Source organism: Meles meles, chromosome 18, assembly GCF_922984935.1.
Source record: "Meles meles chromosome 18, mMelMel3.1 paternal haplotype, whole genome shotgun sequence".
NCBI classification, from domain to species: Eukaryota; Metazoa; Chordata; class Mammalia; order Carnivora; family Mustelidae; genus Meles; species Meles meles.
The window spans coordinates 23,066,600-23,090,993 of record NC_060083.1 but is presented as its reverse complement, the minus strand read 5'-3'; the positions used below and the strand labels follow the sequence as shown (position 1 = coordinate 23,090,993).

Sequence of the window (24,394 nt, the reverse complement as noted above, 5' to 3'; positions counted from 1 at the left end):
ATATAATACGGAGATTTTTTTTAACTTAAGAATATCATAGAGATAAACCAAAAAAAAATAGAATCCTGAGGCTCCCTCAAGCTCTATTGCTTTTGAAAACAGTGTTCTTTAGTTTATTAGTGTCACATCTGAAGTCTGTTTTAATTTTAGATAATGACTTTGCTTTGTTCTTTTGGCTAGAATTTAATATTTACATACTTTTGAAACCTTTCTCTCTGATGGATGGGGTGAGCTGCCTGTCTAGACATTGGGACTTTGTAATGTGGCTTCCTTAAGGATAAACATTGCATGCAGTAGCATGATGTAAGACTTGGTGAAAAGAAATTAAAGGCAAAGGTGCAGTGTAAGCTTAAGGAGCAGGATTTCTTAATGTTGGACGATGCTGAGGACAGAAGTTATTTTATCAGGCGGTGCTTGTGAACTGCTTGTAATCAGATTATAAGCATCTAAATTAGTTACTGAGAGAAGTTTTGTGTGTTTTTTGTTTTAAGATTGTATTTATTTATTTGACAGAGATCATAAGTAGGCAGAGAGGCAGGCAGAAAGAGAGGAGGAAGCAGGCTCCCTGCTGAGCAGAGAGCCTGATGTGGGGCTCGATCCCAGGACCCTGAGATCATGACCTGAGGTGAAGGCAGAGGCTTTAACCCACTGAGCCACCCAGGCGCCCCTGGGAGAAGTTTTAACATCATTCTTTGGTAGATGATCTTTGCAAACAGGTTGGGTTCTTACCAGAAATAAAGCAGAGGCATCTGACTTCTCAGACCTCTCTCAGTCCTCAGATTGCTGAGTGGAGTCCACCTGACACTTGTAATAGGATCCAAATTTAAGCAATAAATGGGCTTTCTTGAAATAATTTTCTCAATTGCTATTGTTGCGAAGTTTCAAAATTCAAAATATTGTTTTGGCTGGATAAGTAGAATAAACTTCATTGGTATCCTTTTCAGTGAGAACTGGAGTTAGTCAGATGTACCTGAATTATTGTCTTATTTCAGTCATCTATTCCAAATTCTCCAAAATTTGGAGACTGAGGAAACACTGGAATTGCTGATAATCTAGTACTAGGGTATTATGTACAAACTGACATTTTAAATTACGTTTCTCTGATTAACTTCATGAATTAAATTAGATTATTAGATTTTATCAGTCTTCTTCCTAGTGGAAGAATATGAGATAAACCTCTAACCCATGTGGGTGCTAGGTTTTTCTTTATGTTATGGCTCTTAAAATTTTAATTTCATAACCTTGAATCTTGAAGCCTAAAAGAAAATTTGAAACCTCAGGTCCATCCTCAGCATTGCCGAATTTGTTCATTTATTCATTCGTTCTTCCTTCCTTCCTTCCCCTCTTTCTTTTAAAGATTTTTTTTTTTTTTTTTTTGAGAGAAAGAGAGAGAGCGTGAGAGAGAGAATGAGAGAGCGAGCAAGCGCGCGCATGAGCAGGGGGAGGTGTAGAGCAAGAAGCAGACTCCCTGCTGAGCAGGGAGCCCCATGCAGGACTTGATCCCAGGAGCCCAGGATGCTGACCTAGGTGGAAGGCTAATCGACTGAGCCACCCAGGTGCCCCTGCAGAGTTTTTTCTATAAGAAATTTCATCTCAACCTTCTTTAGGATATAGTTGTTAAGGATTACTGTCATAACTTCTGACCCCTGATTAAAGCTCCACTTCCTTTTAGTAAGGATTACTTGAGGCACCTAGCTCACTCCATTGGTAAAGCATGAAACCCTTGATCTCAGGGTTGGAAATTGAAGCCCTACTCTGGATGTAAAGACTACTTAAAAATAAGATCCTAAAAAGAATTAGCAATTACAAAGTTTACTCTCTAGAGGTCCGTGATCAAGTCCCAGGGCCTCTCAGTGCCTTTCTTCAATATAAGAAGCTTGGAATTGAAGAAATCCAAGGTGCACTTATTACTCAGTCCTAAATTAATGTAAATGACTGGGGCCTTTCCCATTAGGTTTGGGGTCTGAAATTATGATTGTATTAATAAGCAAAGGAAGATAAAATGTTTGACGTGCTCTTGAGTAAATAAACACCTCACTTTTTAAAAAAGAGACAACTAATGTTTACCCTGAATATCCCAAGGAAATGCTTGCTGCCCACCTGCTAACTTAGCCTAATAACTTGTATGATGGGTAATACTTGTGGAGGTTATTTCTTTTTTCCTTTTATCAGTTTTAGCTTAGCCAACCAGTTGCCACTATTTGGTGTAGAAGCTGTATATAAATTATCAGGAGCAGAGTTCAGCTGTTCCAATTGCATTGTATTTGAGCCTTGAGAGAGAATAAAAGAGCCTCTAACATATTCAGAAAGCTGAACAGTTAGCTCAGAGCTTGCTGAGGCAAGCCCAAGTTTAGATATGTAATAATATCTGAGATTTGATTATAAAAAATTATAGTTCAGTATGTGCTATGGTGAGTGCTGTGAAATGTGTAAGCCTGTTGATTCACAGACCTGTACCCCTGGGGCAAATAATACATTATATGTTAATAAAAATAATTTTTAAAAATTCTAGTTCACCTGCACTGGGTTTCTGATTAATATTTTAATTTAATTCCTAGAATCAGAGAGTCCATGCTATCTTCCATGCCTCCTTATGTGCATTTACTGCTATCCATAGCTATATCCATAATGTTCATTTAGCCCAGCCCACTAGGGTTAGACCTTCATCCATTTAATACTAGTTTTTCTTAGAGTCTCACAAATGAATTTGGTTTGAAATGCTCCATTACTTTATGGAACATAAAGTTAGTAATACAGCTCTCTACCTGTGTACTTAAAATCAGAATGGTCAGCATTACTTGTTTTAGTTGTCTTGTTTTATCAGCTTCTATTAGAAACAAGCTTTAATGTGGCCAATTCTACCTTCTGTGCTTCCCTAGCTTTTTCCTAGGAGTATCAGAATAGAAACAAAAAGATAGCCATGACAGTCTCACCTCTGCCTTGCTAAATGGCTCACTTAAGCTGTGTGACTGCGTCTCTTTCTCTCTTCGCCTGGCTACTTTGGGATTAGTGACAGAATTGAGGGAGAGGAGACTCTGAGAAGCACTGAAAGAATCCCAATTAGAAATTGCTGTCAAGGGGCCCCTGGGTGGTTCAGACTTTAAGCGTCTGCCTTTGGCTCGAGTTGTAATCTCCCGGGGTCCTGGGATCAAGCCCCACATCAGGCTCCCTGCTCAGCGGGAAGCCTGCTTCTCCCTCTCCCACTTCCCCTGCTTGTGCTCTCTCTCTCTCACTGTGTCTTTCTCTGTCAAATAAATGAATAAAATCTTAAAAAAAGAACATGCCCTGGTAGTTGCTATTATTATAAATTATGCTAGTAGCCAATATTTGTTGAACTTTTACTATATGACAAGCACTGTGCTATATAAACATATACTATTTCATATAATTCTTTTTTTTTTAGAATTTTTTTTAAAGATTTTATTTATTTATTTGACAGACAGAGATCACAAGTAGGCAGAGAGGCAGGCAGAGAGAGAGGAGGAAGCAGGCTTCCTGCAGAGCAGAGAGCCCAATGTGGGACTCGATCCCAGGACTCTGGGATCATGACCTGAACCGAAGGCAGAGGCCTTAACCCACTGAGCCACTCAGGCACCCCTATTTCATATGATTCTTATAATCCAGTGGGATAAGTATTATTGTATCTCCCTCTGATTAATTTAGTAACTTACTGAAGGTTTCATAGTTAATACATGAGCTGGAATTAGAATTTAAGTCTTCCTGAGCATGCTTTAAGATGCTGATGTAAAAAGAGGTTGGATGATCTAAAGCTGAGCTTCTACGTTTCCTAATACATCTGTTGTCTCTTAACTTCCAGGCTGTAAGACTAGAAAGTACTTACCAGAACAGAACACGCTATATGGTAGTGGTTTCAACCAATGGTAGACAAGACACTGAAGAAAGCATCGTCCTGGGAATGGATTTCTCTTCTAATGACAGGTATGGTACCACGAAAGAAAGGATGAGAAAACTCCTTTTTAAATAACTATTCCAGTTGCCTTTTGAGTTACTACGAAAACATCTTATGGTATTCTACTCTTAAAGTTCAATGCCTAAAACCAGGGAGCACAAAAGTATCTTAGCCGTACAGTCTTGAAAGATGAAAATGATCAATGAATGTCTTTGGTTCCTAATTTATCACTATTCCTTACCTTCCTCTCATCCTTAGATGGTAATGAATATAAATGATTTAAATTGTTTGAATATAAATGATTTAAACTTATATCTCCAGGAATAAAAAGCTGTGTTATCTTTGTAGTTAACTTTATTTTAAGCAGTAATGATTCGCTTTGCTGATTCTAGGGCAGGTCCCTTTGTGATAGTGCACCGGTAGATCTTCGGTTCAAAGAGAGCCCACTTTAATCTCTTGCATTTATTCGTGGCCTTACACCTTGGCTTTTACCAAATGTTTTGCTTCCGTTTTCCTTCTTCTGAGTTAAAAGGGCGGGGTGGGAGGGAACTGATTTTTTTTTAACTCAGAACAGAACCTTTTGTACTCCTGCAACTTTGGCTTTAGCAGCACTTCGCATCCGATAATTAAGGGTATCATACTGCACTCAGAACCTGGCTCTTTTGTGTACCTAAAGTTTATTGATCTCCTTTTTTATTTTCCCACTTCTTCTGGAGAAATCTTGGGAAGACTGTGGAATGTGGCTAAGCAGATCTTTGCACTCTAAATAATAAGCTTCAGGAAATCCTGCCAGATGTCTTAAAGCATTTGACTTCCTGGTTTGAAACTAGAATGGAACTGTGGAGTAGTAGCTAGCAGTGTGCCCCAGGCCTGGGAGAATTCAGCCACAAAGAAGAGACTAGGAGTGATTCTAATTGTCATGATGTTGGGAGGAAAAGAATCACACTGTCATTAGGTTTCCCAAACAAGTGTTTACCTAAGCTTGTATAGTCAACCTGAAAATTATTTGTGGTTTCACAAGGATCACAAGGCCAGAGTTGTTACCTTGTATAACTCTTACAGCCTTTAATTGTATGCTCTGAAATTGCACAGGCTTGTAAACCATATTTAGGTTTTCTCCTGCATGGATTTAACCTCTGGTGTTGGCTAAGCAATAGAGCTTTCAGTAGGCATTTATCCTTTAAGAGCACCTACCTTGCCTATATTCGTTAGTTATTTTAAGACCTCTGATTTAGATTTTTATCTCTTCAGATCTGCGCTGTCCCATTCTGTTGCAACCCCACATGGTGACTATTTAAAGAAGTTAAAATTTAAATTTAAATTTCATTCCTCAATCACAACTAGCCACATTTCAAGTACTCTAGCTATATGGGACTCATGGCTACATTAATGGACAGTACATATATAGAACATTTCCATCATTGCAGAAAGTTCAGTTGGACAGTGCTACTCTATATCCTATTTCCTTTGGTTCTTCCTGACTCCTGCCTTGGAAACCCCATAAAACAGGAACTGGGACTGCTTGGAAACTTGACTTGAGCCTTCCCCTAGAGATACAAAGCAACAACTTCAGATTCTTCTGACCCAGTGTGTAAGAAATCAGATGTGTAATCTTATCTCTTTCACTTTGTTGTAAACATTCCCAGAAATCATAAAGAATGTTTACTAATATGGGTGCTCAATAATTTATCCTCAGTGAACTGTGTCTGTCTTCAGTAATGGTCCTGGCTGAATCATATCTAACAAGTGAAAATTTTATTTTATGGAAGACAAAAATGTGATATGAAAAGCTACAGAAACTAGTTTTCATTCTGTTTGGTGAACTTGGTATTATGAATTCCCATTGATCTTCTGTGAATGAGCTCCTTGGACAGTTAAGAAAAGTGCTGCCCTCATCAGAATACTGGCACTCACATAATCTAGTATAATTTCTAGCTCAACTGTTTTTGAAGGAGTTTGTATCATTTTATATCTGAGAATATAAAAAGTTGATGTTTCAAAACAGTACTAAGCCAAAGTAGAACCCAGATTGTTTATGACATTTCTTCCCAAATAATTATCAAGATATGATACACAAGTTCATTTAGCCTTTTTATAGTATTTTTAAGTATTGTGTTACATTTCAATAATAATTTTTTAGTATTATGTTACATTTTAAGTAATAAATTTTTTTTAAATATTTTATTTATTTGACAGAGAGAAAGCACAACTAGGCAGAGAGAGAGGAGGAAGCAGGCTCCCCGCGGAGCAGAGAGCCCAATGTGGGGCTCGATCCCAGGCCCCTGGGATCATGACCTGAGCTGAAGGCAGAGGCTTTAACCCACTGAGCCACTCAGGTGCCCCTTAAGTAATAAATTTTTAAATATACAGTGTAACCTTGGTATCCAAATTGCACTGGATATATTTCAAATCATAAAATAATATTTTTGTGGTGGTGCTTTATAATTTTTCTTTGTACCCCCAACACCTTGAAATGTCTGGTTCGTATAGGCACTCAATAAATATTTGTTGACTGGGATGAGTATCTACTAAAATAAGTACCTATACTTTAAAGGAGAAAAATCTCATGAAACTCAAGGTAAATTAGATAAAAATTATAGGTGTGCCTAATTCAGGCCTCTTTTTCCTGTTGTGTGAAAAAGCTACTCAATATAAAGAAGCAGCCTGACCTGCGTATAAGCTGAACATGTGATGTTTGGTTCCTGTATATTGCTGTCACTTGTCCAAAGTTGAACTGGGATCTGATCACAAGCTCACAGATCACATTCTTTTGGACCGTCTGTATTTTCTTCTGTAGTTACTTAATTTCAAGATTTGTCACCAGGCTATAAACCCTTCATATTTATACCCAAACTATACTTGTTACTAGGAACCTGGCTAAGCACACATTTTAAAAAAAAGAAAGAAAGGAAAGGAAAGGAAGAAAAAGGAGCTACTCTGAAAATAACCCCACTCCATTTTGGGAAGCCATCTTCGAAACAAGTTTTCCTTGTGCTTACCTCATCTACTCACCAAAAATAGTGGTGGAGCTGTCTTCCTCCCTCTTGGATTCTTGCATGATAGCTCTGCATCTGGAATTCAGGCCCAGCCTCCCAATGTGGATAACCTGTTGCAATCTTGATTTGATTCTTTTGAATTCTGGAATCTCTGGTGGAGCACACAGTGTTCGGTGTTGAGTAGCACAGGCCAGCGAGTACAGTGCAAAGCATTAGACACAGCCCACTTAGGGAACAGCCTTTTTAGCCCTGCAGTGATTCCAGTAGCAAAAGTTTGGTATTCCTCATGCTGTTTTCAGTGCATTTTCATGATGTCCCTCCCCCTCCCCACACCCCAAGTCAGTTTTAGTTGTATTAGAGCACTCATTCACTAAAAATTCATATTCAGGGGCGCCTGGGTGGCTCAATGGATTGAGCCTCTGCCTTCAGCTCAGGTCATGATCTCAGGGTCCTGGGATCGAGCCCCACATCGGGCTCTCTGCTCAGCAGGGAGCCTGCTTCCCCCTCTCTCTCTCTCTGCCTGCCTCTCTGCCTACTTGTGATCTCTGTCTGTCAAATAAATAAATAAAATCTTTTAAAAATTTAAAAAAAAATTCATATTCAACATTTGTTTTAAATGACAACACATTCATATGTATTGTTTCACTTTAAAATATTTATGATATCCCTATGAAAGTAGGTTTTGTTAACTGCGTTTTAAGATGAAGAAATTAAGGATGAGAGAGGGTAAATAACGTTTCAAAAGGAATTGAAATAGTGAAGAGGATCAAATCCAGATATTTTGACAAAGTATAACTGCCCAATAAGTGGTACTTATTATATGTTTGGTTCTGTTATATACATGTCTTACTGTGTTATCTAATGTAATCTTCAGAAACATTCCAGTCAAGATAGTGTTTTTTTTTAAGGTTTTGTTTATTTATTTGACAGAGAGATACAGCCAGAGAGGGAACACAAGCAGGGAGAGTGGGGGAGAGAGAGGAGCAGGCTTCCTAGCCCAGCAGGGAGCCCGATGCGGGGCTTGATCCTAGGACCCTCAGATCATAACCTGAGCTGAAGGCAGAGGCTAAACAACTGTGCCACCCAAGCGCCCCTTTACCGGTTTTAAGGTTGTTGTTGTTTTTTTTTTGACAGAGATCACAAGCAGGCAGAGAGAAAGGAGGAAGCAGGCTCCCCACTGAACAGAGAGCCTGATACAGGTCTTGATCCCAGAACCCTGGGATCATGACCTGAACTGAAGGCAGAGACTTTAACCCACTGAGCCATTCAGGTGCCCCCTTATTCTGTTTTATAGATAGGGAAACTGGAGCACAAAACAATTAAATACTTTGCCTAAAATTATATAGTTAGTGCCCGAACCCAGAGCCCATCTGATTGCAGAGCCTGTGCTCTCAACCATGTTTTGCTGTTCTACCTCCCATGTCTGAGGTTCCTTCTACTATACAATGCTGCTTTTCTGGATACACTGGCAAGGAGAGGGTGTCAGAGCCTTTGGGAGACTGAGTGGAAAGGGAAAATGGCTTATGGCAGCCTTAAGGAGAGAAAGTTTTGGCAGGGGTCTGGGGTAGATTACAGTTGTCCAGAGGGGTGGTGTGATAGAGACACTATTTCCCAATTGGTGTTCAATAAATATACATAAACCTCAGAATTAAATTTGAGTAAATTCTGTATTCAGAGGTCTTCAGCAACCAGCAATAGTTCTTGGCATTAGAAATTATTTTTGGAGTTGAGTAGGATGCTGTGACCTTGGGGTGAAACCTGCCAATCACAAGTCAGTAGCAATCACCTGGATTTTTTAGACAGTGGCCATTTTTGAGATAGCAATACAAGGAGCTCAGTCAGTAAGTTTTCTTTATTAATTACATAAGGATCTGACTAACCACCTGTCTGATACAGCTCCAGAGCACATGCATTAGATTGATAGTTATATGATAGAAATTCCTCCATTCTAACATGCCAGAATTTAAAGTTTAGGGGCTTTATCTTTGTGTTGAAAGAGTTAATCAAGAACTGCTTCCTAGAATAGCAGGAATTAACCTTTGGACTATTTCTTCTCTTGCAGTAGCACTTGTACCATGGGCTTAGTCCTGCCCCTCTGGAGTGATACCCTAATTCATTTGGATGGTGATGGGTAAGAGCTTTCCCTTTTTATTCTCCTTATAGAAGGCCAAGGGGTGGGGTTCCATCTTAGTGCCCATTCATTAAGCTCAGTGGGAGGCCCATTGTGCCTAAATAAACTGTCATGTCAGCAACTTAGTGAGTCCTTTTAAACTCCTGTTTTGTAAAGTGGAGTTAAAAATACGACTTGCCTGGGCCTCTCACTTCTCTTCTTCTAGGCTGACTACGGTAAGAATCCAAAGAAAGAAAAACTAGTTTGTTGGCTCACTCTTTAATCTGAGCATGTGGGACTGTTGCAATGCTCTCCCAGAGGATGATATGTTCTGTTTCAAATAACCTCGTGCCGCCTCTGCCAGCTGTCAGCCTACAGTATAACCCCTTTCTTGTGCCAATTCCTTCCAGTGACCCTCCACCCCCACCTCCTGGTGTTTTTAGAATGTGTCCCCAAGAGACCAAGATGTTTGCTCCAGTTTATAAAACCAGGGTCAGGTTTGCTAAGAACCCCCAAGACTTCCAAACAGAAATATATAGCAGAACAGTTTGTAACTACAGCTGGGAAACTATATAATTCCCTAACTCCAGTGTGGGAGTCCATTCATTTTGCTTGGTAGATAAAATCAGACAATTTGTTGAAGCTTTTCAGTCAAGCCCTATACTCTAACTTCTGCATGAAGTGTCTGATGATTTCTTCTATTGAGACAGCAGTTGCTAGTCTAAGAAATAACCTTGAAAACTCAGAACTGAAGTAACCTACTCTCATTTGTGGATTTTTATCTCATTCTTTTTTTTTTTTTTCCTTAGTGGGTTCAGTGTATCAACGGATAACAGAGTGCACATATTCAAACCTGTATCTGTACAGGCAATGTGGTAAGAGGACTTTTAATGTCTCTATGAAAGGTTTTTTTCCTATGAAAGTTTTAAGTATATTATTGGGGCAATATTTTGTGAGTAGTAGTGTTTGAAATAGTACAGTTTTCTATGAAAATGCTGTATGACCTGTTTATGTGTTTAAGATTTTGTATGGTCTGTTTGTGTTGGCCCTCATAATTAAAGATGTCCTAGGAGTTCAAATTATTTCAAATTATCATAGTGGAAGACCTTAAGCCTTGGTGAACAAGTAAGATTCAGAGGTGTTCTTAGACTCTGGAAGATACTTAATGAATCAGATTGCTGGCTGGAACAATTTTACAGGGACACATTGACTAAGTTAGCCCCAGTCTAGAGCCAAATCTAGAATATCACACTACTACAGTGCATTAGTGTTCAATTTCTTAGGGTAATCAGGGATATTATTGGTAAGTTTCTGTTAAAATTGCTAATGACTGTTTTTTGCAAGACTGCATAATGCAAATAAAGCCTAAACATTATTGATGTTAATAATCACGAGCTGGTGTGCTAACACTTTGTGGCTACTTAACGATGTGTCGGATATTATGCATTACATGGATTATATCTAATCATTACACCAACTCCCTCAAAATAATATTATTAGCTCCTTATCAGTGATGAGAAAGCTGAAGTTTTGGAGAGGTTACATACCAGGCCTGAGCATCTTTTCCATTTAGGCAGAATAGACTCTTATTCTCTTACTCTAAATTATCTAGAAAAATGATTTAATATAACCGGGAAATGGTGTGACTCTAAGATTCAGAGTCTATCCCCGAATTAAGGATTTGAATTTCAGTTTCTCATTCAGTTGCCTGTTCTGTAGTAGAAGTCCTCATGAGGAGCAGAATGGACAGAACAAAAGCCAAACAGGAAATAAAGGAGCCTGAAAAAGAGACTCCAGGGAGCTCATTTGCCCTTGAATAACAGGCTTGATAGGCTTGAGGTGGGTGCCTCATAAAACAGAGTCAACTGAACTTAAGAATTTTACCATTTCATGCAGTAATTGAGGTGGGAAGAGTTACAGGTCATGTGTTTAAACCAGATTTTTAGATTTAGGGCACATTCCACAGATAAATAAAAGTTTTCCATGAGAAAACTTTCTTGACTAAGGCTCCTTTAAAGGTAACTGACATGTCTATTCCCAGGTACCAAGTAAAACCAAACAGCGTAAGTCCTTTAAAGCTCCTTTAAAGGTAACTGACATGTCTATTCCCAGGTACCAAGTAAAACCAAACAGCGTAAGTCCCATAAATGACAGTGTTTTCTGTTAAATTTTGAGACAGAGTACAAAGCATTTTCTTAATTCTTAAGACAATGAAGGAAGATTCAAGTAATAACCTGGTTCAATCTTTGATGTTCTAAAGCAAACTGACTAGTCCTACTTCTGTTAGCTTAGCTTATTCAGAATAAACTTTTTGGGGTACCATCTGGGGAGCAGTGAACTTAAAGTCACAGGAAAAAAGATGATCTATGGATCAAAGTGGCATTTAGACCAGGTGTTTCCTTCACAGGAAGATAGTTACTCTAGCCTCCCACTCCCGTATGCAGCTAAAGTATCTGAGGTAGCCAAGCCTTGAGTGTATTTGAGGGATCTTGCCCCAGACACATGTGGCATATGCTTTTGGAGCACAGTTTTCCCGGCTGAAGACAACATGCACTGACTATCCTCTTTGTTGCACTTTGCTGGCCCTTACCTTTAAACTATGTAATGAAACTGAAATTCACAGAGAATTCTCTGAGAATTTGATAAACTTCTCTGAAAATTTAGCTCACTTTGAGTAATAGAAGGCATCTTAAAAGAATCTGCAACTTTGTTGTTGTTTTTTGTTTTTTTTTTTTTTAAGGAAAAATGTTTCCCTGATAGAAATGGACTGAAATGTTTTTCCGTTATCAGATTGCTGATTATCTTATGTTTTAATTTACATTATGCGGGGTTGACAAGGACTCAAGGAACAGACATTGTCAGTTGCAGTTGGTGGTAGAATAAACTGGAACAACCTTTCTTGAGAATAATTTGCCAATATGCTTTTTTTGCATATTGCATCCATTTTGCATGCCCTTTTGACCCAGTAATTTTAGTTCTGAGAATTTATCCTAAGGTAATAATTATGGATATGTGCAAAATTTTTAACTATAAGAATGTTTGTCAGTGTTATAATTAATAGCAAAAAATGGAGAACAATTTAAATATATGAAAAATAGGAATTAGTTCAATTATGGAACTGTTAAAATAATCTAGTTGAAGAATATTGACATAGATGTTGACGAGAAGATGTAAACTAAAATCAAGTTTAAAATGTATGTAGAGGGGCATCTGGATAGCTTAGTTGTTTGGGCGTCCAACTCTTGATTTTGGCTCAGGTCATGATCTCAGGGTTGTGAGATCAAGTCCTGTGTCAGTCTCTGCACCCAGTGGGGAATCTGCTTAAGATTCTCTCTCTCCCTCTGCCACTGCCCTGCTCTCTCTCTCTAAAATAAATAAATAAATCTTTTTAAGAAAGAAATAAAATGTGTATGTAGAATGTGGTCATATAGATCTATGCATAGACAAAAAGACTGGGAAAATCTCTACTAAAACTTTAACAGTGGTTATTTCTCAATGGTCAGACTACAGAATATTTCTGCCTTTTACTTAGGGTCCCTAAATTTCCTAAAGTTAGTATGGATCACCTTTGTTATGGGGGGGGTTGGATTAAATGGCATTTTTCAAAGAAAGATGTAAATGGATTGCATATAGGATTGCATATAGGATTCTCTCATAATATCTTCTTCCTGTAGGAGACAGCCTTTAGCTTTTAGCTAATAAGACATTTCATTTAACAAATAGTGACTGTGCTCCAACTATGAACTAGGCATTCTTAATAGGTACTTGAGATACATCCATAAACAAAATGTAGAATGATCCTTGCTCTTATGTAACTAATTTCCTAACATTTCTGGCTTTAGCTTTTCCCAAGTATATAACTAAAAAGGTTCTTCTCAAATAAAAAAAAGAAAAGGAAAAAAAGGGGGTACTTTCAGTTTTTTTTACCGTCTTGGGTTCCTGAGTTCATGGTCAGAGATTTAATTAGTATAACCAGAGCTAATCTTAGAAAGTGGCTCAAGTGTATGAATAAATGGTTTAAGGAGACTGGGAGACTAAAGCAGCAAGAATGATAAATGTCATTAGATTAGTACTTCTTGGGCATGAAAGGACATGTCCTCAGGGCTTAGGGACATCTATCTATGTGATCTTTGTGGACCCTCTAAGAATCATACGAAATATACACTGTAAGATGATTCTGTGCCAAAGGAAACAAATATTTATATAGTAAATGGTTGATCTTTAGTTCTGTAGTGATGCAGCATATCCACAGCATGGTTTCAACTACAGAATCATGAGCTCCAGAGGTACCCAGACCTATTTTTCACTGGTGGGTTGTCAGTTCTCCTGCCACTGTCTACCCCCGTCCCTAATAATGCATCAGCAAGAAGTGTCTAGCCAATTTCTATGAATAGGTAATATAATCGGAATCAGAGAACCTTAAATTCCAGGGAATAGATTCTCCAGAGGCCAAATTCTCTAAGATTTAAAAATAGAAAGAGTTTTGGGTACACATGGATTATTGGCTTTTTGATGTCTCCACAGTTCTACAGTGCTCATTTCCCAGCGTATCTTTCAGGTCTGCACTACAGAGTTTACATAAGGCTTGTGAAGTGGCCAGAATGCATAACTACTACCCAGGCAGCCTGTTTCTCACCTGGGTGAGTTATTACGAGAGCCACATCAACTCAGATCAGTCATCAGTCAATGAATGGAATGCTATGCAGGACGTGCAGTCCCACCGGCCTGACTCTCCAGCTCTCTTCACAGACATGTAAGTCAGCTAACTCAGAATCACTGAAGTGTTCTCTGTTATATCCTGGGAGGTTGTAAGCAACATGTTCCTCCCTAATCTCTCCTCTTGGAGAATTAATCTTATCCAGTGATATTAGTCAATGTCTGCACTACACATCTGCCACACAAAGAACCCTATTCTTTCTGTTGTCTGCGAAGGCCTAAGGAGTTCCACTCCTGGGCACAATGGAATCTCCATAGTAAAGAATTGCTATACCATAAAATCCCATTCAGATTCCACCAATTTGACATTTGAGTTTAAAGGGAGTTAGGCTGAAGTCTGCCTTTGCATTATCTGTGAAAGAAGCTTTTGATAAGCAAATTAATGACACAGAAGCTTTTTTGTTTTGTTTTGTTTTAAGATTCTGTTTTTAAGTAATCTCTACACCCAATGTGGGGCTCAAACTTACAACCCCAAGATCAAGGGTCACATGCTGTACTGACTGAGTCAGCCAAGCACCCCGACATATAGAGAAGCTTTTAAAGGGATGTTTCCAATAATTAAGAAAACAAGATGTTTCCGGTCAATTTAAAAGACTGCCTAGGATACTATGCTAATTTTAAACTGATTCCTGTTCACATTTTAAAAAAATAATTTATAATTCAAGTGTTTGACTCAGCCCCACCATTGCCTTGTTGGGTCTTTGTCAGCGAGATTTTATTAAATCTCCCTGGTGTACTATGAGTTGGATAAAGGCCTGAGGTGGAGTTGATGTTTTTTCCTTTTTAGGTCTATGTGTTGAAACTTATGTGACTATTTTTGAAATTAATCAGGATGTTTATTTTGCCCTGAATTGATCTTTCTACAATTCCAAGGTATTCTATAGGTGGGAAAGAAGTGTAGCTACTTACTATCTGACCATACAAACCTTCACCTTCAGATTCCTAAATGGATACCAAAACAGTTCACGGGTTTTTTTGTTTCTTTTAAGAAAATGCTTAGTTTGGATAATAGTGTAAACTTATTTTTACTAGAAAAGGTGAAATTTCCAAGAATTGTGTGAACAGAGCAAGCAAAAACGCAGTGGAAGCTTTTTGCATAGGGTGTTACTGATGCTAGGACCCCCTTTTCATTAGCCCTAGTCCTTTGAAGATCCCACAGTTAAAGATAAGGATTAATCTGGCTTTCAGAATCTTGGGAAATGTTACTGAGTTCATGCTTTATAGCTGGTTGATGGGTATTAAAGAAATGGATGTCTCATCTGGCTCAAAAATGGACATTCTAAACCAGATTTACATGAGACAGAGAAAACCCTTCTTTTCATTTCTCATGATTTTGTTAAAGAAACTTTGGATATTACATCAGAAAGAAAAAAAAGGAAAGGAAATTGGCTATAATCTGTTTCTATCCCCAAGCAAAAAGAGTGATGTAAAGAGTAGTCCCTGGCACATAGTAGAAGCTCATTAAATGTTACCTCTTAGTATTGTACCATATAACCCGGATTTTAAGATACATTTACTAACCAAATGTCTGTCACAGAAAAACTGAAAAGCTGTAGGTCATAATATTATAACATTATCATAAAATAATAATATCATAAAATGATCATCTCTTATGCAGGGATTTTCAGTGATTTTGTTTTTCTTTGTGTTTTTACATATTTTCCAGATTTTTGTCTAGTGAAATCAAGCAAGAAAGTGTATTTGTATTGTAATGTTTTTTCCATTCCCTCCTCCGCCCTAAATTGACTAGAAAAGCCTAAAAAACAATGCTGAGCATACAGGGAAAATGTGTGCCAAAATGGATTTAAGTACTCTACTGCAAATAAAGTTTGTATTTTGAAATACAAGGAAGGGGAAGAAGGGAACATACGTGTATAGTGCCTCCAGTGTATGTCAAATATTATGTCAAGCATTTCATACATGGTACCTCATTTAATCCTCATAAGAACCTCATGAGGCAGGTATGATTATTATGAGGCAATGTGATTTTTATCCTAATTTTATAGAAAGGGAAACCCACTCAGAGAAGGGAAGAAATTTGTTCAGGGTCATACCACTGGGTAGTAGCAGGACTGTGATTAAAACCCAGGTGTGTCTGCTCCCAAACCACTCTGTCCCAGAGAAGTATTGTGAAAGATTAAGAGAAAGATTACTAACTAGGGAATCTAACTCATGCACATGGGTGGTAAAATTTGTTTCTATCAGTGTTTTTTTTATTGGAAGACCGATATGTGTCACTTTCTATCATTAGCTATGTCTAGGAAAAATGGTGAGGAGCATGATTAAGAATTATAATCCTGTCAAGACAGGGATGCCTTGACAGGGAAAAGGCACAGGCATTATCTGTATTCTGCAGGGCTCATGAGAAACTATGAGCCCAAGTGGTGGGGAGCCCCAAGGTTGTGAGGTCAGAGCAGCCATCTTTGGAGATTACCAAAGCTATTTTTGCAGCCAGTGATAAGGCGGTAGGCAGCAAGGGCAGGCAGAATGCCTGGGGCTTAGTCCATTTCCATCTCCAAATAAGGAGGTGCAGAGCAGATACCTTTCTGGAGTAGGTAAGAGGGAAAGATGAGACAAAAAGTCCTTTTTGTCAGCCTCACTCACATTCTGCATAATATGAAATAGTGCTTTTAGAGAGAAGCATCCAGTTACAATGAACCAATACCTTTCTAGTAATTGGAGAGGCAACTTTGTAGTTTAATTTCTATTAAAGTTCCAAGGGTAATTTTATTTTTAAGAGTCAGAAGATTAAGGGAAGCAACATAATCCTGCAGGTAGAGTGTTAGGCTGGGCTGAGAATGCTGGTTCTCCTGCCAGTGTATGTGATCTTTGGCATGTCATTTAACCTTTCAGCTGTTTATTTCCTTTATCTGTAAAATGGGGACAACAGTTTCACAGAAATGTTATGAGAGCTTTTATGAAAAGAAACACATTTTAGATGAAAGTACTCTGGGTAGTTAATCCTTAAAAATCCATTTTGGAGTGAATTTGCCTCAATGAAGAAGGCAGAAATCATTCTTTTGTCTTTCCTATCTCCTAGAACGATAGTAATGAATGGTCAGCATTCGGTGGTATATTAAGCTACTGAAGACCCAGTTCCATCAGTGGGTCATACCACTGTTCTACTCAGCTTGGTATTCTAGCTCCATGAGTGGTAGTCAGGGGTACTTGATGAAACAGTATGGCTGTGATTCTGCATTAAAGTGGTATACACAGTATAGCTTTTTGCCTTTATTCCTTCATAGATGCATGTGGATATATTTAAAGGCTTTTAGACATGTACATCCTCTTCAAGTAATAATTTCTACACATTTACATTCTATGCATTGTGAGGAGAAACTTTTTAAGTATTTTTTTCTTTTTCTTTTTCTTTTTCTTTTACTTTTTTTTTGCCATGCCCCCAGAATATAAATGTTTGAGGGTAATAGAGGGAAGTCTGCCAATTTGGAAGCATAATCAAATGGCACATTCATTAACCTAGTCAAATTCCTGCCTAAGAAAAATCACTGTTTCTCTCCTCAGACCAACTGAACGTGAGCGAACAGAAAGATTAATTAAAACCAAATTAAGGGAGATAATGATGCAGAAGGATTTGGAGAATATCACATCCAAAGAGGTAAGAGACCTTGAGTTCTCCTTGGTCCAAGGCTAGGAGTGGGGAATAACAGTAGATATGGGGTTAGAAATCGTGAGTGATTGAAAGCACAGAGATACTTTTCAGAGATTAGTAAAAACGTGTCCTCCTTGTTTCAGATACGAACTGAGTTGGAAATGCAAATGGTGTGCAACTTACGAGAATTCAAGGAATTTATAGATAATGAAATGATAGTGATCCTTGGTCAAATGGATAGCCCTACCCAGATATTTGAGCACGTATTCTTGGTAAGTCTTAGAGCCACTCACAGTGCTGTGCCGAATCTAGTCCATACCAGCTCTGGAGGAGCAATTGTTAAATTTTAGTACATTTAAAATAAAATATAACTTAAAAACAAAGGTAGTAAGTATTCAGATCTCATCACTTCCTAGTTTTTTACTGCATTTAACTGTTCTCTGTGTTCTTAGGTTATTCACATGTATTATATGGTGGAAATGTTAGCTAATGGTGTGCTTCTGCTCATATCTTCCCAATTCCTCATTTGGTGATGTCAAGCTGGTAGATTAAAATTGACTAGTGGGAAAGTTTACACCAAGGAAGTAGGCAAATGCTACAAATCAGGCCCTTCCCCCTCACCATGGATTGTTAAATATCTCATCTGTTCTTCATGACAGTCAAAAGTCAAAAACAGACCAGTTCACAATAGTTTTTTTTTTTTTTTTAAGATTTTATTTATTTATTTGACAGACAGGAATTACAAGTAGGCAGAGGCAGGTAGAAAGAGAGGAGGAAGCAGGCTCCCTGCTGAGTGGAGAGCTCAATGCAGAGCTTGATTCCAGGACCCTGAGATCATGACCCAAGCAGAAGGCAAAGGCTTAACCCACTGAGCCACCCAGGCACCCCCGCAATAGTTTTATACAGTGTAAACAAATAGAATGATACTTTGAGGTCACTCTTTGAGATTTGCCAAATTTGCCTAAAGTCTTATATATTTGAGTAGAGCAGGTAGGAACTACTTATGACTGAGAGACTATTGGACTTTTAAACATTTGGAACTTTATAGCTACATTTTGAGTCCCCCAAATATTTTTGTGTTTGCTAAAATTTCAGTGACTTAAAATTGTTCTTCATGGTTTCCGAACATTCAGTGACCTGAAATTAGCCCAAGGACACCTTTCTAACTAATGGATTAGGAAAGCTTCTAAAATCCCATTTTCCTCCCAAACATTAAAGAGTTTTAGTTTCCATCTGTACATGGTAGTGGGAATAAGGTTAAAAAGGATAATTAAAATCAGTAGGAATGTCAGAACTTTGTTTTGCATCCACTTCCCACACACTTTGACCAAAAATGCTAACAAGGAAATAAATTGATTGGTTTGAATTTCTCTTCCCTTTCTCTGGTGAGGACATTTGTGAAATGATAAGAAGCTGAGAAACAGGAAACAAGAGGAATAAATACACAGGAACTGACTAAATTGGATCATCTTACCCCTGAATATTCAAGAGTTTGTATCACCATGCAGTCAGATTTTATGCCATTGAAGGCTTGTGCCCTGAATTAACTTTCTGACAGTCTCGAGTATGTGTACTGGCACAGTGATTCATAGGGCTGTATAGCTATGAAATTACTCATGAAAAGTTGTGAGCTGGAAAGGGAACTTTTTTTCCATTACTTTAACTTGACGAATGTGTGTTGCTGTTTCTGGGTGTAGATCATAATGCAAAACTATCATTGACCTTTCCATTTGTAAAGCACTTGGCTTCATTGTCTTTTGCATCTACCTCCACAAGGGTTCATGTATTCCCTGCTGGTGTATTGTTGGAACGAATTTTTTGTGTTATCTATAGAAAACTTATGAGTCACTCATTCAAATGGACCCTGCCCCCAACTGTGTCTGTGTAACATGACTAATTTTTATGAAGGACAAGTGCCTGTAGCCAAAAATAGCTCATGTTAGAAAATGATCAGAGCTGTAAACTCGGAAGTCACTTTTGCATTAGCTTGTATTTTAACACCAGAAAGGATGTGGACATGATGAATATTAAATACAGTTACTGTCAGACTGTTCAACCTGTTTAATTTTGGGCTTACTTCCCCGTGTCTCTGGTACCACCCCCCTCAAGAATTACCTTCTTCCTTCCTCCTGAAATGATATAATTTAGAACATATATAGAAATTTTAGTGGTACTCTTAGCAGAAAAAACCATCTGCTTCTCCCTGTATTAGTCTCTAATCAACTACAAATTCATTTGAGTATTTGTACCAGTATATTCATCCTAATATTTCATAATTGTTGGCATAGTCTTCTGTCTTGGCTTTTTTGCTTATTACAAAAATAATTCATGTTCATTATAGAAAGCTTAAACAGTTTAATTTTTTAGTGAGCTACATGAGGTCCATTCCTTTCTATTTATTTTTTTTTTTTAAAGATTTTATTTATTTATTTGACAGAGAGAGAGATCACAAGTAGGCAGAGAGGCAGGCAGAGAGAGAGGAGGAAGCAGGCTCCCCGTGGAGCAGAGAGCCTGATGCGGGGCTCGATCCCAGGACCCTGAGATCATGACCTGAGCCGAAGGCAGCGGCTTAATCCACTGAGCCACCCAGGCGCCCCCCTATTTATTTTTTGATTGAAGCGTAATTAACATACAATATTATATTTGTTCTAGGTGTGCAGCATAACGATTCAAAAGTTTTATACATTACTCAGTGCTCACCACAGTAAGTTAGTCACCATCTGTCACCATACAATGTTATCACAACGTTATTGACAATATTCCCTATCCTGTATGCTTCCATCTCTGTGATTTATTAATTTTATGACTGGAAGCTTATAACTCTTAATCGCCCCCACCTAGTTTTCCTCTGGCAGCCACCAATTTTTTCTCTGTATAGAGTCAGGTTTTACTTGTTGATTTTTTTTTTTTTTAAGATTTTATTTATTTATTTGTCAGAGAGGGAGAGAGAGTGAGCAAGCACTGGCAGACAGAGTGGCAGGCAGAGGCAGAGGGAGAAGCAGGCTCCCTGCTGAGCAAGGAGCCCGATGTGGGACTCGATCCCAAGACACTGGGATCATGACCTGAACCGAAGGCAGCTGCTTAACCAACCGAGCCACCCAGGCATCCCGCTTGTTGATTTTTTATATTTCACCTATAAGTGAAATGATACGGTATTTTTCTTTCTCTGACCTATTTCACTTAGCATGATTCTTGGCATATTCTTCTGTGTTGGGGTATTTATTACAAAAATAATTCATGTTTGGGAGCCTGGGTGGCTCAGTTGGTTAAGCAACTGCCTTCGGCTCAGGTCATGATCCCGGAGTCCCGGGATCGAGTCCCACATCGGGCTTCCTGCTCCACAGGAAGTCTGCTTCTCCCTCTAACCTTCTCCCTGCTTATGCTCTCTCACTCTCTCAAATAAATAAATAAAATCTTTAAAAAACAAAAAAAAAAACCAAAAAACCTTCTTATAAAAAAAATAATAATTAATGTTCATTGTAGAAAGCTTAGTTTCAAAAGATGGTAACATTTAAACATTTAATCGTCAGCAAAAGAGATAAACAGTGATACCTTTTGTTATATAATATTCCAGTTTTACTTTTTTAACATGTGCCTCTATATTTTTGAAAAAGGGAAATCCTGCTCCGCTTCAGATATAATTCTCTTTTTTAGAGAATGGATATGTTCTTTCCATTGTGAATATTTTTCTTATTTGGGAAAAACTTGCAAACTGGAGAATTCTGAAATTTAACTCTTATCCCACAAAGTGAGTGCATGAACCCTTCTTCATCAATGGCTTCCCCCTTTGTTTGCACCACCATATCCTATATCCAAACCCCTATCTCTTCCCCCGTGAGTCTGCTCTGCTGGCTTTCCTAGCAATTGACACGGAAAAAGAGGTCTTGTCCAAGCTGCAAGCAGTGGTGTTAATTTTCTGCAAAGTCATTTCATCTTGTGTGTAGCTGCCATGCCTGGAGTGCAAGCAGATTGTGTGAAGGGAGGCAGCAGGATTTTTCCCCTCCCTTTAGAAGAATGCTCAGCTCTGCAGTGCAGTGCACAGAGATGTTTATTTAAAAAGGTGTCCAGCTGGTATGGAGAAGAAAAGTATAAAGCATAGTTTAAAGAAAATCCGCAGCAAGAAGAGAGGAATGATTGGTTGGAAGCCAGGGTATTTCCAGAAGAAGTTCTTCCACACTCTTAAGAGTGTACCACTTCTCTGAGCTGGAAGCCTTTGCCCAACCAAGTCTCAATATCACAGTTCTCCTGGAGGTTGTCCAGTGTGGCTGAGAAAAAGCCAAATGTGAACAGAGACCCTTTGCTAAAAGGCAGGCAGCTTTCTTAGTTGAACAAGGGAAACACGGGAATATTGGACATAACCAGTAATTTTGTTCATGAATTAAAAACGAGTCGATTTTTATTGCTGATGGTCATCTTTTTTCATATTTTTACATTACAGAATAGTGTTTCCCTTTCAAAGAAAAATTAAGCCTCAAATTGGTAGTTACTTCTGTAGGTGCAGAGAAACAAAGGATATGTGAATAGATGAGACTTAAATCAAATGGCCTGTTTTAATTATTCGTGATTTTGTCCATCAGCTGGAGATGTGTAGCATGAACTTTTCTCAGAAGGAAAAATTAATAGAGCTCTTATACCTGGTTGCCTTCATAATGTGACTCACAGTATTGAGGCTGTAGGTATGGTAAGTTGAAGAAGATTTGGACAATGCACCAGTCCTTGGAGATTATATCAAGTTATATTGATCCTAGCAGAACCTGAATACAGTCCTTCTTACTTGCTATGAATATGCTGTCTTCTCTTTTGCTTGGAACATTTGGATCCTCACAAGGCTATTTCTAAGGATAATATTTGAAAAGAAATTAGTCATTTAGGGGTGCCTAACTGGCTCTGTCAGTAGAGCATGCGACTCTGCATCTCAGGGTCATGAGTTCAAGCTCCACATTGGGCGTGGAGCCTCCTTAAAAAATTTTAAAAAGAAAGAAAGAAATTAGTCACTTGGGCCTCTGGGCTATGGCACAGTGTTAAGGGAACCAGAGTGAAAGATGGAAATGAACTTACTTAATGTATTATAGTCCCAAGATTTCATTTTACACTTTAGTAAGATTTGAATGTGCTTTGCATAATTATATAGAACATAGTGAAAACCCCATGGAATTGTGTCATTGTAAGCCTGAGAAGCATGGAGAGAGGGGGGGAAAAAGAGTCTTTGGAGGGCTCCAGGGGGCTAATATGCATAGTATTTATATTGAGGGCAGAAAAGTAATTACACCATGTTGACTGCAGTTCCTCCTTTCAGGTTGAACCCAAGCACAGTCCAAGTCATGTTATACGGACTTCACTGAGTCAGTAGCCAAAGCTTTTATTTTGTTTCTGGATATGCGCCATTTCAGATTGTCAGGTCGAATTTTCTCTGGACAGGTAGATGAAAACCATGGACTTTTCCCATCATGTAAGGGTTATTTCCATCTAGCTGGACAAAGTTCCACAGAGGATTTAGACTTCTAAATTAAGAGGTGAAGTGGTCACATTTCCCTGGCTACAAGTTAGCCTCTCAACCCTTATTGCTTGGCTTCTGTCTCCTTGAAGTTCTTTACAGTTCTTACCTCTTTCTTTGGTGTGGCAGCTTGTTTTCAAAGGTTAGTAAGCACAGAGTCTTCAGAACCTCCCATATTTTTTTTGAAAGCAACTCAGCTGAGCTCAGGTCTGTAGAAAAGATCAGTTGTCCATCAGTTACTGTCCTTTTCCTGAATGGAACTTCACAGCATCCTTGATGTGTATCTCTCAGTTCAACAGCCAAATTAAGTAACGTATCACTTGTCTTGTGATGATAATGCTTACGTAATATTTACAGTTTTCAGAGTGCTTCATTTACTGATCTTATTTGATCATTCATTCAATAAACATTTGTTGACTCTTTTTTTTATGCCCGGCGTGAGGCTAGATATTTTTCCAATCTGATCTGTTTCTATAAGGAGAGAGTAATGAACCATATCAGACAGATATTCATGGAAGGCCAGGGGATAAGCCATGGAAGACCCCCGGATTAGATAATTAGAAGTGGTCATTAGTAACACTAGCAAGAGTGATGAGGGCAGAAATCACAGTGCTGTAAGTTGAGATGTATGGGAAATGAGAAATCAGAGGAAGTAATAGATTTTATTTCTATGAAACTTAGGAAGGGAAGGGAAGAAATGTCTAGAAGAAATGTCTAGAAAGAATATCTAGAAGAGAATTCAGGATGGAAAGAAGGTTTTTGCGCTTTAATATGGGAGAAACTGGATTTTTTTTTTTTTTTTTTGGTCGGGGGTTGGGGGCTGGGATGGGGACTTATAAACAAACTTATTTCTCATAGTTCTGTAGGCTAAAAGCTGAGATCAGGGTGCCTGCATGGTCAGGTGAGGACCATATTCTGGGTCATAGACTTCTTTGTATTCTCACATGGCTGAAAGGATCAGAAAAACTTCCTATTTGTAATTTGAGAAGGTACCCATTTAGGTATATAGGACTCCTCCCTATATATATAGGGAGGAGTGTCCATTTTACAGATAAGGAGAGCAAAGACAGAGAGGTTAAGCAATTTGCCCAGTGCCCCACAGCAGTGTGGAAAGTTGGGACTTGAACCTGCGTCTTCTAATACTAAATTCCATTTAATGCATAATTCTAAAATAGATAAATTCCTACTTTTAAATGTTTGCTTTTTCAAAAGAGATGAACAGTTAGTCAAAAGATAGAAAATGGACCTGAGGGGCGCCTGGGTGGCTCAGTTGTTAAGCGTCTGCCTTCGGCTCAGGTCATGATCCCGGGGTCCTGGGATCGGGCCCTGCATCGGGCTCCCTGCTCAGCAGAAGGCCTGCTTCTCCCTCTCCCACTCCTCCTGCTTGTGTTTCCTCTCTCACTGTCTCTGTCAAATAAATAAATAAAATTTTTTTTTAAAGTGGAAAAAGAAAATGGACCTGAAGCAATGAAAAGTTGTTCACTTTTACTTTTAAGAGAAATGCAAATTGAAATTACACTGACATATATTTCATACCTATCAGATTGGCAGAAATTCA

The 24,394-nt window shown here is 38.5% G+C and overlaps 1 protein-coding gene across 4 annotated transcripts in view; it reads left to right on the top strand.

The window, feature by feature from the left end:
* The window catches only part of SSH2 (slingshot protein phosphatase 2), a 248,776-nt gene that overhangs the window by 195,626 nt on the left and 28,756 nt on the right, over positions 1-24,394 (top strand). For 3 of the 4 annotated variants that reach the window (XM_045984075.1, XM_045984077.1, XM_045984076.1), the window contains 6 exons: positions 3,818-3,939; positions 8,969-9,037; positions 9,826-9,891; positions 13,575-13,769; positions 17,255-17,348; positions 17,486-17,614. In XM_045984075.1, the coding sequence (XP_045840031.1) occupies positions 3,818-3,939; positions 8,969-9,037; positions 9,826-9,891; positions 13,575-13,769; positions 17,255-17,348; positions 17,486-17,614 (675 nt within the window). Of the gene's footprint in view, positions 1-3,817; positions 3,940-8,968; positions 9,038-9,825; positions 9,892-11,843; positions 12,180-13,574; positions 13,770-17,254; positions 17,349-17,485; positions 17,615-24,394 lie in introns of those variants that run through there. The other variant, XM_045984078.1, reaches the window with a different exon arrangement.